A 13697-nucleotide genomic window follows, 5' to 3' on the forward strand; every position below is an offset into this window, starting at 1 on the left:
TGTGGGAGAGAGACAGAGAGGAGCGGAGCCCGAGGAGCAGCAGGACCGGAGGATTGTGTGGGAGAGAGACAGAGAGGAGCGGAGCCCGAGGAGCAGCAGGACCGGAGGTTTGTGTACGAGAGAGACAGAGAGGAGCGGAGCCCGAGGAGCAGCAGGACCGGAGGATTGTGTGGGAGAGAGACAGAGAGGAGCGGAGCCCGAGGAGCAGCAGGACCGGAGGATTGTGTGGGAGAGAGACAGAGAGGAGCGGAGCCCGAGGAGCAGCAGGACCGGAGGTTTGTGTAGGAGAGAGACAGAGAGGACCGGAGGTTTGTGTGGGACAGAGACAGAGAGGAGCGGAGCCCGAGGAGCAGCAGGACTGGAGGTTTGTGTGGGAGAGAGACAGAGAGGACCGGAGGTTTGTGTGGGACAGAGACAGAGAGGAGCGGAGCCCGAGGAGCAGCAGGACCGGAGGATTGTGTGGGAGAGAGACAGAGAGGAGCGGAGCCCGAGGAACAGCAGGACCGGAGGTTTGTGTGGAGAGAGACAGAGAGGAGCGGAGCCCGAGGAACAGTAGGACTGGAGGTTTGTGTGGAGAGAGACAGAGAGGAGCGGAGCCCGAGGAGCAGCAGGACCGGAGGTTTGTGTGGGAGAGAGACAGAGAGGAGCGGAGCCCGAGGAACAGCAGGACTGGAGGTTTGTGTGGGAGAGAGACAGAGAGGAGCGGAGCCCGAGGAACAGCAGGACTGGAGGTTTGTGTGGAGAGAGACAGAGAGGAGCGGAGCCCGAGGAACAGCAGGACCGGAGGTTTGTGTGGAGAGAGACAGAGAGGAGCGGAGCCCGAGGAGCAGCAGGACCGGAGGTTTGTGTGGGAGAGAGACAGAGAGGAGCGGAGCCCGAGGAGCAGCAGGACCGGAGGTTTGTGTGGGAGAGAGACAGAGAGGAGCGGAGCCCGAGGAGCAGCAGGACTGGAGGTTTGTGTGGGAGAGAGACAGAGAGGAGCGGAGCCCGAGGAACAGCAGGACTGGAGGTTTGTGTGGAGAGAGACAGAGAGGAGCGGAGCCCGAGGAACAGCAGGACCGGAGGTTTGTGTGGAGAGAGACAGAGAGGAGCGGAGCCCGAGGAGCAGCAGGACCGGAGGTTTGTGTGGGAGAGAGACAGAGAGGAGCGGAGCCCGAGGAACAGCAGGACTGGAGGTTTGTGTGGAGAGAGACAGAGAGGAGCGGAGCCCGAGGAGCAGCAGGACCGGAGGTTTGTGTGGGAGAGAGACAGAGAGGAGCGGAGCCCGAGGAGCAGCAGGACCGGAGGTTTGTGTGGAGAGAGACAGAGAGGAGCGGAGCCCGAGGAGCAGCAGGACCGGAGGATTGTGTGGGAGAGAGACAGAGAGGAGCGGAGCCCGAGGAACAGCAGGACTGGAGGTTTGTGTGGAGAGAGACAGAGAGGAGCGGAGCCCGAGGAGCAGCAGGACCGGAGGATTGTGTGGGAGAGAGACAGAGAGGAGCGGAGCCCGAGGAGCAGCAGGACCGGAGGTTTGTGTAGGAGAGAGACAGAGAGGACCGGAGGTTTGTGTGGGACAGAGACAGAGAGGAGCGGAGCCCGAGGAGCAGCAGGACTGGAGGTTTGTGTGGGAGAGAGACGGAGAGGAGCGGAGCCCGAGGAGCAGCAGGACTGGAGGTTTGTGTGGGAGAGAGACAGAGAGGACCGGAGGTTTGTGTGGGACAGAGACAGAGAGGAGCGGAGCCCGAGGAGCAGCAGGACCGGAGGTTTGTGTGGAGAGAGACAGAGAGGAGCGGAGCCCGAGGAGCAGCAGGACCGGAGGTTTGTGTGGGAGAGACAGAGAGGAGCGGAGCCTGAGGAGCAGCAGGACCGGAGGTTTGTGTGGGAGAGAGACAGAGAGGAGCGGAGCCCGAGGAGCAGCAGGACCGGAGGTTTGTGTGGGAGAGAGACAGAGAGGAGCGGAGCCCGAGGAGCAGCAGGACCGGAGGATTGTGTGGGAGAGAGACAGAGAGGAGCGGAGCCCGAGGAGCAGCAGGACCGGAGGTTTGTGTGGGACAGAGACAGAGAGGAGCGGAGCCCGAGGAGCAGCAGGACCGGAGGTTTGTGTGGAGAGAGACAGAGAGGAGCGGAGCCCGAGGAGCAGCAGGACCGGAGGTTTGTGTGGAGAGAGACAGAGAGGAGCGGAGCCCGACGAGCAGCAGGACCGGAGGTTTGTGTGGGAGAGACAGAGAGGAGCGGAGCCCGAGGAGCAGCAGGACCGGAGGTTTGTGTGGAGAGAGACAGAGAGGAGCGGAGCCCGACGAGCAGCAGGACCGGAGGTTTGTGTGGGAGAGACAGAGAGGAGCGGAGCCCGAGGAGTAGCAGGACTGGAGGTTTGTGTGGGAGAGAGACAGAGAGGAGCGGAGCCCGAGGAGCAGCAGGACTGGAGGTTTGTGTGGGAGAGAGACAGAGAGGACCGGAGGTTTGTGTGGGACAGAGACAGAGAGGAGCGGAGCCCGAGGAGCAGCAGGACCGGAGGTTTGTGTGGAGAGAGACAGAGAGGAGCGGAGCCCGAGGAGCAGCAGGACCGGAGGTTTGTGTGGAGAGAGACAGAGAGGAGCGGAGCCCGACGAGCAGCAGGACCGGAGGTTTGTGTGGGAGAGACAGAGAGGAGCGGAGCCCGAGGAGTAGCAGGACTGGAGGTTTGTGTGGGAGAGAGACAGAGAGGAGCGGAGCCCGAGGAGCAGCAGGACTGGAGGTTTGTGTGGGAGAGAGACAGAGAGGACCGGAGGTTTGTGTGGGACAGAGACAGAGAGGAGCGGAGCCCGAGGAGCAGCAGGATCGGAGGATTGTGTGGGAGAGACAGAGAGGAGCAGAGTCCGAGGAGCAGCAGGACCGGAGGTTTGTGTGGAGAGAGACAGAGAGGAGCGGAGCCCGAGGAGCAGCAGGATCGGAGGATTGTGTGGGAGAGAGACAGAGAGGAGCGGAGTACGAGGAGCAGCAGGACCGGAGGTTTGTGTGGGAGAGAGACAGAGAGGAGCGGAGTCCGAGGAGCAGCAGGACCGGAGGTTTGTGTGGGAGAGAGACAGAGAGGAGCGGAGTCCGAGGAGCAGCAGGACCGGAGGTTTGTGTGGAGAGAGACAGAGAGGAGCGGAGCCCGAGGAGCAGCAGGAACGGAGGATTGTGTGGGAGAGAGACAGAGAGGAGCAGAGCCCGAGGAACAGCAGGACCGGAGGATTGTGTGGGAGAGAGACAGAGAGGAGCGGAGCCCGAGGAGCAGCAGGACCGGAGGTTTGTGTGGAGAGAGACAGAGAGGAGCGGAGTACGAGGAGCAGCAGGACTGGAGGTTTGTGTGGAGAGAGACAGAGAGGAGCGGAGCCCGAGGAGCAGCAGGACCGGAGGTTTGTGTGGGAGAGAGACAGAGAGGAGCGGAGCCCGAGGAGCAGCAGGACCGGAGGATTGTGTGGAGAGAGACAGAGAGGAGCGGAGCCCGAGGAGCAGCAGGACCGGAGGATTGTGTGGGAGAGAGACAGAGAGGAGCGGAGCCCGAGGAACAGCAGGACTGGAGGTTTGTGTGGAGAGAGACAGAGAGGAGCGGAGCCCGAGGAGCAGCAGGACCGGAGGATTGTGTGGGAGAGAGACAGAGAGGAGCGGAGCCCGAGGAGCAGCAGGACCGGAGGTTTGTGTGGGAGAGAGACAGAGAGGAGCGGAGCCCGAGGAGCAGCAGGACCGGAGGATTGTGTGGGAGAGAGACAGAGAGGAGCGGAGCCCGAGGAGCAGCAGGACCGGAGGTTTGTGTAGGAGAGAGACAGAGAGGACCGGAGGTTTGTGTGGGACAGAGACAGAGAGGAGCGGAGCCCGAGGAGCAGCAGGACTGGAGGTTTGTGTGGGAGAGAGACGGAGAGGAGCGGAGCCCGAGGAGCAGCAGGACCGGAGGTTTGTGTGGGAGAGACAGAGAGGAGCGGAGCCTGAGGAGCAGCAGGACCGGAGGTTTGTGTGGGAGAGACAGAGAGGAGCGGAGCCTGAGGAGCAGCAGGACCGGAGGTTTGTGTGGGAGAGAGACAGAGAGGACCGGAGGTTTGTGTGGGACAGAGACAGAGAGGAGCGGAGCCCGAGGAGCAGCAGGACCGGAGGTTTGTGTGGGAGAGAGACAGAGAGGACCGGAGGTTTGTGTGGGACAGAGACAGAGAGGAGCGGAGCCCGAGGAGCAGCAGGACCGGAGGTTTGTGTGGAGAGAGACAGAGAGGAGCGGAGCCCGAGGAGCAGCAGGACCGGAGGTTTGTGTGGGAGAGACAGAGAGGAGCGGAGCCTGAGGAGCAGCAGGACCGGAGGTTTGTGTGGGAGAGAGACAGAGAGGAGCGGAGCCCGAGGAGCAGCAGGACCGGAGGTTTGTGTAGGAGAGAGACAGAGAGGACCGGAGGTTTGTGTGGGACAGAGACAGAGAGGAGCGGAGCCCGAGGAGCAGCAGGACCGGAGGTTTGTGTGGAGAGAGACAGAGAGGAGCGGAGCCCGACGAGCAGCAGGACCGGAGGTTTGTGTGGGAGAGACAGAGAGGAGCGGAGCCCGAGGAGTAGCAGGACTGGAGGTTTGTGTGGGAGAGAGACAGAGAGGAGCGGAGCCCGAGGAGCAGCAGGACTGGAGGTTTGTGTGGGAGAGAGACAGAGAGGACCGGAGGTTTGTGTGGGACAGAGACAGAGAGGAGCGGAGCCCGAGGAGCAGCAGGATCGGAGGATTGTGTGGGAGAGACAGAGAGGAGCGGAGCCCGAGGAGCAGCAGGACCGGAGGTTTGTGTGGGAGAGACAGAGAGGTGCGGAGCCCGAGGAGTAGCAGGACTGGAGGTTTGTGTGGGAGAGAGACAGAGAGGAGCGGAGCCCGAGGAGCAGCAGGACCGGAGGTTTGTGTGGGAGAGAGACAGAGAGGAGCGGAGCCCGAGGAGCAGCAGGACTGGAGGTTTGTGTGGGAGAGAGACAGAGAGGACCGGAGGTTTGTGTGGGAGAGAGACAGAGAGGAGCGGAGTCCGAGGAGCAGCAGGACCGGAGGTTTGTGTGGGAGAGAGACAGAGAGGAGCGGAGCCCGAGGAGCAGCAGGATCGGAGGATTGTGTGGGAGAGACAGAGAGGAGCAGAGTCCGAGGAGCAGCAGGACCGGAGGTTTGTGTGGAGAGAGACAGAGAGGAGCGGAGCCCGAGGAGCAGCAGGATCGGAGGATTGTGTGGGAGAGAGACAGAGAGGAGCGGAGTACGAGGAGCAGCAGGACCGGAGGTTTGTGTGGGAGAGAGACAGAGAGGAGCGGAGTCCGAGGAGCAGCAGGACCGGAGGTTTGTGTGGGAGAGAGACAGAGAGGAGCGGAGCCCGAGGAGCAGCAGGACCGGAGGTTTGTGTGGAGAGAGACAGAGAGGAGCGGAGCCCGAGGAGCAGCAGGAACGGAGGATTGTGTGGGAGAGAGACAGAGAGGAGCAGAGCCCGAGGAACAGCAGGACCGGAGGATTGTGTGGGAGAGAGACAGAGAGGAGCGGAGCCCGAGGAGCAGCAGGACCGGAGGTTTGTGTGGAGAGAGACAGAGAGGAGCGGAGCCCGAGGAGCAGCAGGACCGGAGGATTGTGTGGGAGAGAGACAGAGAGGAGCGGAGCCCGAGGAGCAGCAGGACCGGAGGTTTGTGTGGGAGAGAGACAGAGAGGAGCGGAGCCTGAGGAGCAGCAGGACCGGAGGATTGTGTGGGAGAGAGACAGAGAGGAGCGGAGCCCGAGGAGCAGCAGGACCGGAGGATTGTGTGGGAGAGAGACAGAGAGGAGCGGAGCCCGAGCAGCAGCAGGACCGGAGGTTTGTGTGGGAGACGGAGAGGAGCGGAGCCCGAGGAGCAGCAGGACCGGAGGTTTGTGTGGAGAGAGACAGAGAGGAGCGGAGCCCGAGGAGCAGCAGGACCGGAGGTTTGTGTGGAGAGAGACAGAGAGGAGCGGAGCCCGAGGAGCAGCAGGACCGGAGGATTGTGTGGGAGAGAGACAGAGAGGAGCGGAGCCCGAGGAGCAGCAGGACCGGAGGTTTGTGTGGAGAGAGACAGAGAGGAGCGGAGCCCGAGGAGCAGCAGGACCGGAGGATTGTGTGGGAGAGAGACAGAGAGGAGCGGAGCCCGAGGAGCAGCAGGACCGGAGGTTTGTGTGGGAGAGAGACAGAGAGGAGCGGAGCCCGAGGAGCAGCAGGACCGGAGGATTGTGTGGGAGAGAGACAGAGAGGAGCGGAGCCCGAGGAGCAGCAGGACCGGAGGTTTGTGTGGAGAGAGACAGAGAGGAGCGGAGCCCGAGGAGCAGCAGGACCGGAGGATTGTGTGGGAGAGAGACAGAGAGGAGCGGAGCCCGAGGAGCAGCAGGACCGGAGGTTTGTGTGGGAGAGAGACAGAGAGGAGCGGAGCCCGAGGAGCAGCAGGTCCGGAGGATTGTGTGGGAGAGAGACAGAGAGGAGCGGAGCCCGAGCAGCAGCAGGACCGGAGGTTTGTGTGGGAGACGGAGAGGAGCGGAGCCCGAGGAGCAGCAGGACCGGAGGTTTGTGTGTGAGAGAGACAGAGAGGAGCGGAGCCCGAGGAGCAGCAGGACCGGAGGTTTGTGTGGAGAGAGACAGAGAGGAGCGGAGCCCGAGGAGCAGCAGGACCGGAGGTTTGTGTGGGAGAGAGACAGAGAGGAGCGGAGCCCGAGGAGCAGCAGGACCGGAGGTTTGTGTGGAGAGAGACAGAGAGGAGCGGAGCCTGAGGAGCAGCAGGACCGGAGGTTTGTGTGGGAGAGAGACAGAGAGCAGCGGAGCCCGAGGAGCAGCAGGACCGGAGGTTTGTGTGGGAGAGAGACAGAGAGGAGCGGAGCCCGAGGAGCAGCAGGACCGGAGGTTTGTGTGGGAGAGAGACAGAGAGGAGCGGAGCCCGAGGAGCAGCAGGACCGGAGGTTTGTGTGGGAGAGAGACAGAGGAGCGGAGCCCGAGGAGCAGCAGGACCGGAGGTTTGTGTGGAGAGAGACAGAGAGGAGCGGAGCCCGAGGAGCAGCAGGACCGGAGGATTGTGTGGGAGAGACAGAGAGGAGCGGAGCCCGAGGAGCAGCAGGACCGGAGGATTGTGTGGGAGAGAGACAGAGAGGAGCGGAGCCCGAGGAGCAGCAGGACCGGAGGATTGTGTGGGAGAGAGACAGAGAGGAGCGGAGCCTGAGGAACAGCAGGACCGGAGGATTGTGTGGGAGAGAGACAGAGAGGAGCGGAGCCTGAGGAGCAGCAGGACCGGAGGTTTGTGTGGAGAGAGACAGAGAGGAGCGGAGCCCGAGGAGCAGCAGGACCGGAGGATTGTGTGGGAGAGAGACAGAGAGGAGCGGAGCCCGAGGAGCAGCAGGACTGGAGGATTGTGTGGGAGAGAGACAGAGAGGAGCGGAGCCCGAGGAGCAGCAGGACCGGAGGTTTGTGTGGGAGAGAGACAGAGAGGAGCGGAGCCCGAGGAGCAGCAGGACCGGAGGTTTGTGTGGGAGAGAGACAGAGAGGAGCGGAGCCCGAGGAGCAGCAGGACCGGAGGTTTGTGTGGGAGAGAGACAGAGAGGAGCGGAGCCCGAGGAGCAGCAGGACTGGAGGATTGTGTGGGAGAGAGACAGAGAGGAGCGGAGCCCGAGGAGCAGCAGGACCGGAGGTTTGTGTGGGAGAGAGACAGAGAGGAGCGGAGCCCGAGGAGCGGGAAAAAAAATCAAAAACTGACATCAGAGTGACGTCACATTGAAGAGTGAGAGCAGGGAAACAGACAGCAGCTGGGGTCAGTATTCAGGTAAGTTTTTAATTTAATTTAATTGAATCAACATAGAGTCAGACTTGATTAGTTTATAAGCATATAAACTAAAGACTAAAGTGGCTTAAAAAAAAACTAAGGCACAGTCGGAAATTTAAATAACAAATTAAAACCTAATTAAATAAAATAGATATGCAGGGCCAGGCGATGTGTTGTACCTGCATGATGTGGGAGCTGGTGGACCCCATTGTGGTTCCTGGTGAACACATCTGTAGCAAGTGTTGGTTGCTCGAGGAACTCTGGCTCAGAGTTGATGAGCTGGAGTCTGAACTTCGGACACTGCGACACATCAGGGAGGGGGTGAGTTACCTGGACACTGTGTTTCAGGAGACAGTCACACCCCTTAGATTAACTACCTTGAATTGGGCCAGTGGTCATGGACAGAAGGGTGTGACTATGAGTGAGGCAGGTAGAGGGATCCAGGAGGTAGTGCTGCAGGAGCCTCAACCCTTGTCCTTGTTCAACAGGTTCGAGATTCTTGCTCCCTGTGTGGACGAGAGCAGGGACTGTAGGGAGGATGAGCAAACTGACCAGAGCACCGTGGTACAGGGAGCCATTCAAGTGTGGGGAGAAAAGAGAAATGTAGTCGTAATCGGGGATAATATAGTTAGGGGCATAGACACTGTTCTCTGTGGCTCGGATCAAGAGTCCCAAAGGCTCTGTTGCCTATCTGGTGCCAGGGTTCAGGATATCTCATCTGGGCTGCAGAGGAACTTTGAGTGGAAGGGGAACAATCCAGTTGTCGTGGTCCACGTAGGTACCAACGATATAGGTAGAATGAGGATAGAGGTTCTGCTGAGGGAATATGAGCAGCTCGGGGCTAAATTAAAAAGCAGAACCAAAAAGGTAATAAAGGTAAAAGCAAATTGGCACAGGGTCAATAAGATTAAAGAGGTAAATGCGGGGCTCAAAGATTGGTGTGGGAGAAATGGGTTCGAATTTGTGAGACATTGGCACCAGTACTGGGGAAGGAGGGAGCTGTTCCGATGGGACGGGCTTCACCTGAATCATGCTGGGACCCGAGTCCTGGCGAATTGCATAACTAGGGCTGTAGATAGGCTTTAAACTAAATAGTGGGGGGGAGGGTTCAGTTGCATGGAAAAACAGGAAGTTAAAGGAGAAGGTAGGAGTGCAGGCTAGTGATGAGGCTGATTGTTACCAGAAAATAAAAGGAAGGGATAGAACATGTGAACATCATATTGCACCAAGGAACCATACAAAAGTAGGGAAATGTAATAATAGAACAAACTTAAAGGCTTTGTATCTGAATGCATGAAGCATTCGGAATAAAATAAATGAGTTAACAGCGCAAATAGAGACGAATGGGTATGATTTAGTGGTGATTACTGAGATGTGGTTGCAGGGAAACCAGGTTTGGGAATTGAATATCCAAGGGTACTCAGTATTTCGGAAGGATAGACAGGAAGGAAAAGGAGGTGGTGTAGCTTTGTTAGTAAAGGAAGAGATCAGTGCTTTATTTATTTATTTTTATTTTATTTAGAGATACAGCACTGAAACAGGCCCTTCGGCCCACCGAGTCTGTGCCGACCAACAACCACCCATTTATACTAACCCTACAGTAATCCCATATTCCCTACCACCTACCTACACTTGGGGCAATTTACAACAGCCAATTTACCTATCATCTGCAAGTCTTTGGCTGCGGGAGGAAACTGGAGCACCCGGCAAAAACCCACGCAGACACAGGGAGAACTTGCAAACTCCGCACAGGCAGAACCCAGAATCGAACCCGGGTCCCTGGTGCTGTGAGGCTGCGGTGCTAACCACTGCGCCACTGTGCCGCCCATATTGTGTATTAACCTTTTGTGTGGCACCTTATCGAATGCCTTCGAGAAATCCAAGGAGACATCTGCGAGTTCCCCTTTATCTACCCTACTAGTTACACCCTCAAAAGATTCTAATAAATTTGTTAAACACAATTTCTTTTTCATAAAACCATGTTGACTTTGTCTGATAATAGTATGATTTTCTAAGTGCATTGTTAAGTTTCTTAACAATAGATTCGAGCATTTTCCTGATGACTGATGTCAGACTAACTGGCCTGTAGTTCCCCGTTTTCTCTCTCCCTGCTTTTTTGAATAGCCTGTTACATTTGTTAACTTCCAATCCGCTGGGACTGTTCTACCATCTAGGGAATTTGGGAAAATCATAACCAACGTATCCACATTCTCTGCAACTATCCCTTTTACAACTATAGGATGTAGGCCATCCGGTCCTGGGGATTTGTCAGATTTTAGTCCCTTAACTTTCTCCAATACTTTTTCTCTGCTGTAGTGAGAAACGATATAGGCACTAGAGATCAAGGGGTAGAATCAGTCTGGGTAGAAATAAGAAATAGCAAGGGAAAGAAGTCCCTGGTGGGAGTAATCTATAGGTCCCCAAATAGTAGTTCCGCAGTGGGGCACAGTATAAACCAGGAAATACTGGGGGCTGTAAGAAAGGTACGGCAATAATCATGGGTGATATTAATATGCATATAGACTGGATTAATCAAATTGGCAAGGGTAGCCTCGAGGGAGAGTTAATTGAAGGTATTAGAGATTGTTTTTTGGAGCAATATGTTGTGGAACCAACCAGGAAGCAGGCTATTCTAGATTTGGTGTTGTGTAATGAGGTGGGATTAATTAATGATCTCATTGTTAAGGATCCTCTAGGGAAAAGTGATCATAGCATGCTCGAATTTCAAATTCAGTTTGAGGGCGAGAAGCTGGAGTCCCACACGAGCGTTCTGGAGTTAAACAAAGGTAATTATATAGGCATGAGGACAGATTTGGCCCTAGTGGATTGGGCAGGAAGACTACAAGGTAGGACAGTTGACGAGCAGTGGCAGATGTTTAAGGAGATATTCAATTTATCCCAACTAAAATATATTCCAGAGAGGAAGGAAGATTCTAGCAGGGGGGAAAAACATCCATGGCTAAGCAAGGAAGTTAAGGATAACATAAAGACAAAAACTAAGGCATACCATATTGCAAAGGCCAGTGGCAGGCTGGAAGATTGGGAAACTTTTAAAGATCATCAAAGGGTTACTAAAAAAGTAATAGAAAGAGCAAAGGTAAATTATGAAAGAAAACTAGCGCAAAATATAAAAGCAGATAGCAGAAGCTTCTATAAGTATATAAAAGGTAAGAGAGTAGCTAAAGTGAATGTTGGTCCTTTGGAGGATGAGACTGGGGAGTTAATAGAGGGGAACACAGAAATGGCAGAGACACTAAATCAGTATTTTGCCTCAGTTTTCACGGTGGAGAACACTAGTACCATCCCAATAGTAACAGGTAACGCAGACGTTATAGAAAGGGAGGAACTTAGAACAATCCTCATCACTGGGGAAAAAGTACTGAGCAAACTATTGGGATTGAAGGCAGACAAGTCCCCAGGGCCTGATGGCCCTCATCCTAGGGTCTTAAAAGGAAGTGGCAGCGGAGATAGTGGATCCATTGGTTATAATATTCCAAAATTCCCTGGATGCGGGAAAGGTTCCAGTGGATTGGAAAAAAGCTAATATAACGCCCTTATTCAAAAAGGGAGGGAGGCAGGAAGTAGGAAACTATAGACCAGTTAGTTTAACATCTGTCGTTGGGAAATTGTTAGAATCCATTATTAAGGAAGTAACAACAGGATATTTAGAAAGTCAAAACGCAATCCATCAGAGTCAGCATGGTTTTATGAAGGGTAAATCGTGTTTGACTAATTTGCTAGAGTTCTTCGAAGCTGTAACAAGCAAAGTGGATAATGGGGATCCTGTAGATGTAGTATATCTGGACTTCCAGAAGGCATTTGATAAGGTGCCGCACAAAAGGTTAATACACAAGGTAAGATCACATGGGGTTAGGGGCAATTTATTAGCTTGGATAGAGGATTGGCTAACCAACAGAACATAGAGAGTTGGGATAAATGGGTCTTTTTCTGGTTGGCAGATGTAACTAGTGGGGTGAACAGGGTTCGATCCTCGAGCCCCAACTATTTACAATATATATTAATGACTTGGATGCAGGGATAGAAGGAACTATAGCCAGATTTGCAGATGACACTAAAATAGGGGGGATAGTAAGTTGCAATAAAGAAATAAGAAATCTATAAATGGATATGGATAGGTTAAGTGAATGGGCCAAAATTTGGCAGATGGAGTTTAACGTGGATAAATGTGAGGTTATCCATTTTGGTTGGAAGAATAGAAAGGCAAATTATTATTTAAATGGAGAGAAACTTCAGAGTGTTTCAGTGCAGAGGGATCTGGGTGTCCTCGTGCACAAATCGCAGAAAACTAGTATGCAGGTGCAGCAGATAATAAGGAAGGCAAATGGAATTTTGGCATTTATTGTTAAAGGAATAGAATATAAAAGTAGGGAAGTGTTGCTGCAACTGTACAAGGCATTAGTGAGACCGCACCTGGAGTATTACGTACAGTTTTGGTCCCCTTACTTGAGGAGGGATGTAGTTGCATTGGAGGCAGTTCAGAGGAGGTTCACTAGATTGATTCCAGGGTTGAGGGGTTTGTCTTATGAAGAGAGATTGAGTAGTTTAGGCCTTTACTCTCTAGAGTTTAGAAGAATGAGAGGAGATCTAATTGAGGTATATAAGATGATTAAGGGGATTGACAAAGTAGACGTAGAGAGGATGTTTCCTCTGGTGGGGCAATCTAGAACGAGAGGTCATACTTTTAGGATGAGGGGTCGCAGATTTAAAACAAAGATGAGGAGAAATTATTTCTCTCAAAGGGTCGTGAGTCTGTGGAATTCACTACCCCAGAGTGCGGTGGATGCCGGGACATTGAGTAAATTTAAGGAGGAGATAGACAGATTTTTAATTAGTAATGGGTTGAAGGGTTATGGAGAACGGGCAGGGAAGTGGAGTTGAGACCGAGATGAGATCAGCCATGATCGTATTGAATGGCGGAGCAGGCTCGAGGGGCTGAATTGCCTACTCCTGTTCCTATGTTCCGAACACACTGTTATTCTGATTTCATATCTTATGAAATTGATTTATCACCATGTTCCATGTCTGCAATGTATAACACGAGTTTGATTGTGTTTATAAAGAATGTATTTATGATATTCCTACACACAGATTATGGAGGAAATCTGACCCATGGTTCGTAAATTGAACTGGACCCCTTCCCGCAGACACGCTATTTGAGTACTGCTTATTCTCCCTTATATCTTCACTGTTGTTTGTAAACATTGTACTGAGTTCCCCAACTACCTTCCCAAGGAGAAGCTAGCTAAAAACGTGAGGGAGAAAGGAACAGAAGATTCTGTTGATAGAGTTAGAAGCGGGATGGGAGGAGGTTTGTGTGGCGCATAAGCACCAGCATGGACCTGTCGGGCTGAATGGCCTGTTTATATGCTGTACATTTATAATTCTATACGGCTTTTCCACGTCTTGGCCACCCCTTCCCTCTCTCTGCGTTATCTCTGTTTAACACTGCTCTCCCTGGTTGATTTAAGAACATATTAACAAAAGGAGGCTATTTCGACCCTCGAACCTGCTCCACAATTCAATAAGATTCAATATGTGTACCATGTACAAGATGCACTGCAGCAACTCACCAAGCCTCCTTCGACAACACCTTCCAAACCTGTGACATCTTCCACCTAGAAGTACAAGGGCAGCATAAACTTGGGAACACCACCATTTACATGTTCCCCTCCAAGCCACATATCATTCTGACTTGGAACTATATCACCGTTCCTTCACTGTTGCTGGATCAAAATCCTGAACTCCCTCCCTAACAGCACTGTGGGTGTACCTACACCACATGGACTGCAGTGGTTCAAGAAGGCAGCTCACCACCACCTTCTCATGGGCAATTAGGGATGGGCAACAAATCTGGCCTTGCCAGAGACACCAACGTCCCATGAAATGAATAAAACAAAAATCATGGCTCCATCATACCACTTTCCTGTCCTATCCCCATATCCC

The 13697-nt window shown here is 54.1% G+C and overlaps 1 protein-coding gene and 1 long non-coding RNA gene across 15 annotated transcripts in view; one reads left to right on the forward strand and one right to left on the reverse strand.

Annotated features, from left to right (window-relative positions):
- The window catches only part of LOC137353506 (uncharacterized), a 691250-nt gene that overhangs the window by 298654 nt on the left and 378899 nt on the right, over positions 1-13697 (forward strand). The window lies entirely within an intron of this gene.
- Positions 1-13697, reverse strand: part of sacs2 (sacsin molecular chaperone 2) — a 171903-nt gene that overhangs the window by 114825 nt on the left and 43381 nt on the right. For 8 of the 14 annotated variants that reach the window (XM_068019870.1, XM_068019869.1, XM_068019861.1 and 5 more), the window contains one exon: positions 13325-13369. The exons of the other annotated variants lie outside the window; for them this stretch is intronic. In XM_068019870.1, the coding sequence (XP_067875971.1) occupies positions 13325-13362 (38 nt within the window). In that variant the 5' untranslated portion in view covers positions 13363-13369. The remainder of the gene's footprint in view (positions 1-13324; positions 13370-13697) is intronic. 14 annotated transcript variants of the gene reach the window in all.

This window comes from Heterodontus francisci, chromosome 41, assembly GCF_036365525.1.
Source record: "Heterodontus francisci isolate sHetFra1 chromosome 41, sHetFra1.hap1, whole genome shotgun sequence".
Taxonomy (NCBI): domain Eukaryota; kingdom Metazoa; phylum Chordata; class Chondrichthyes; order Heterodontiformes; family Heterodontidae; genus Heterodontus; species Heterodontus francisci.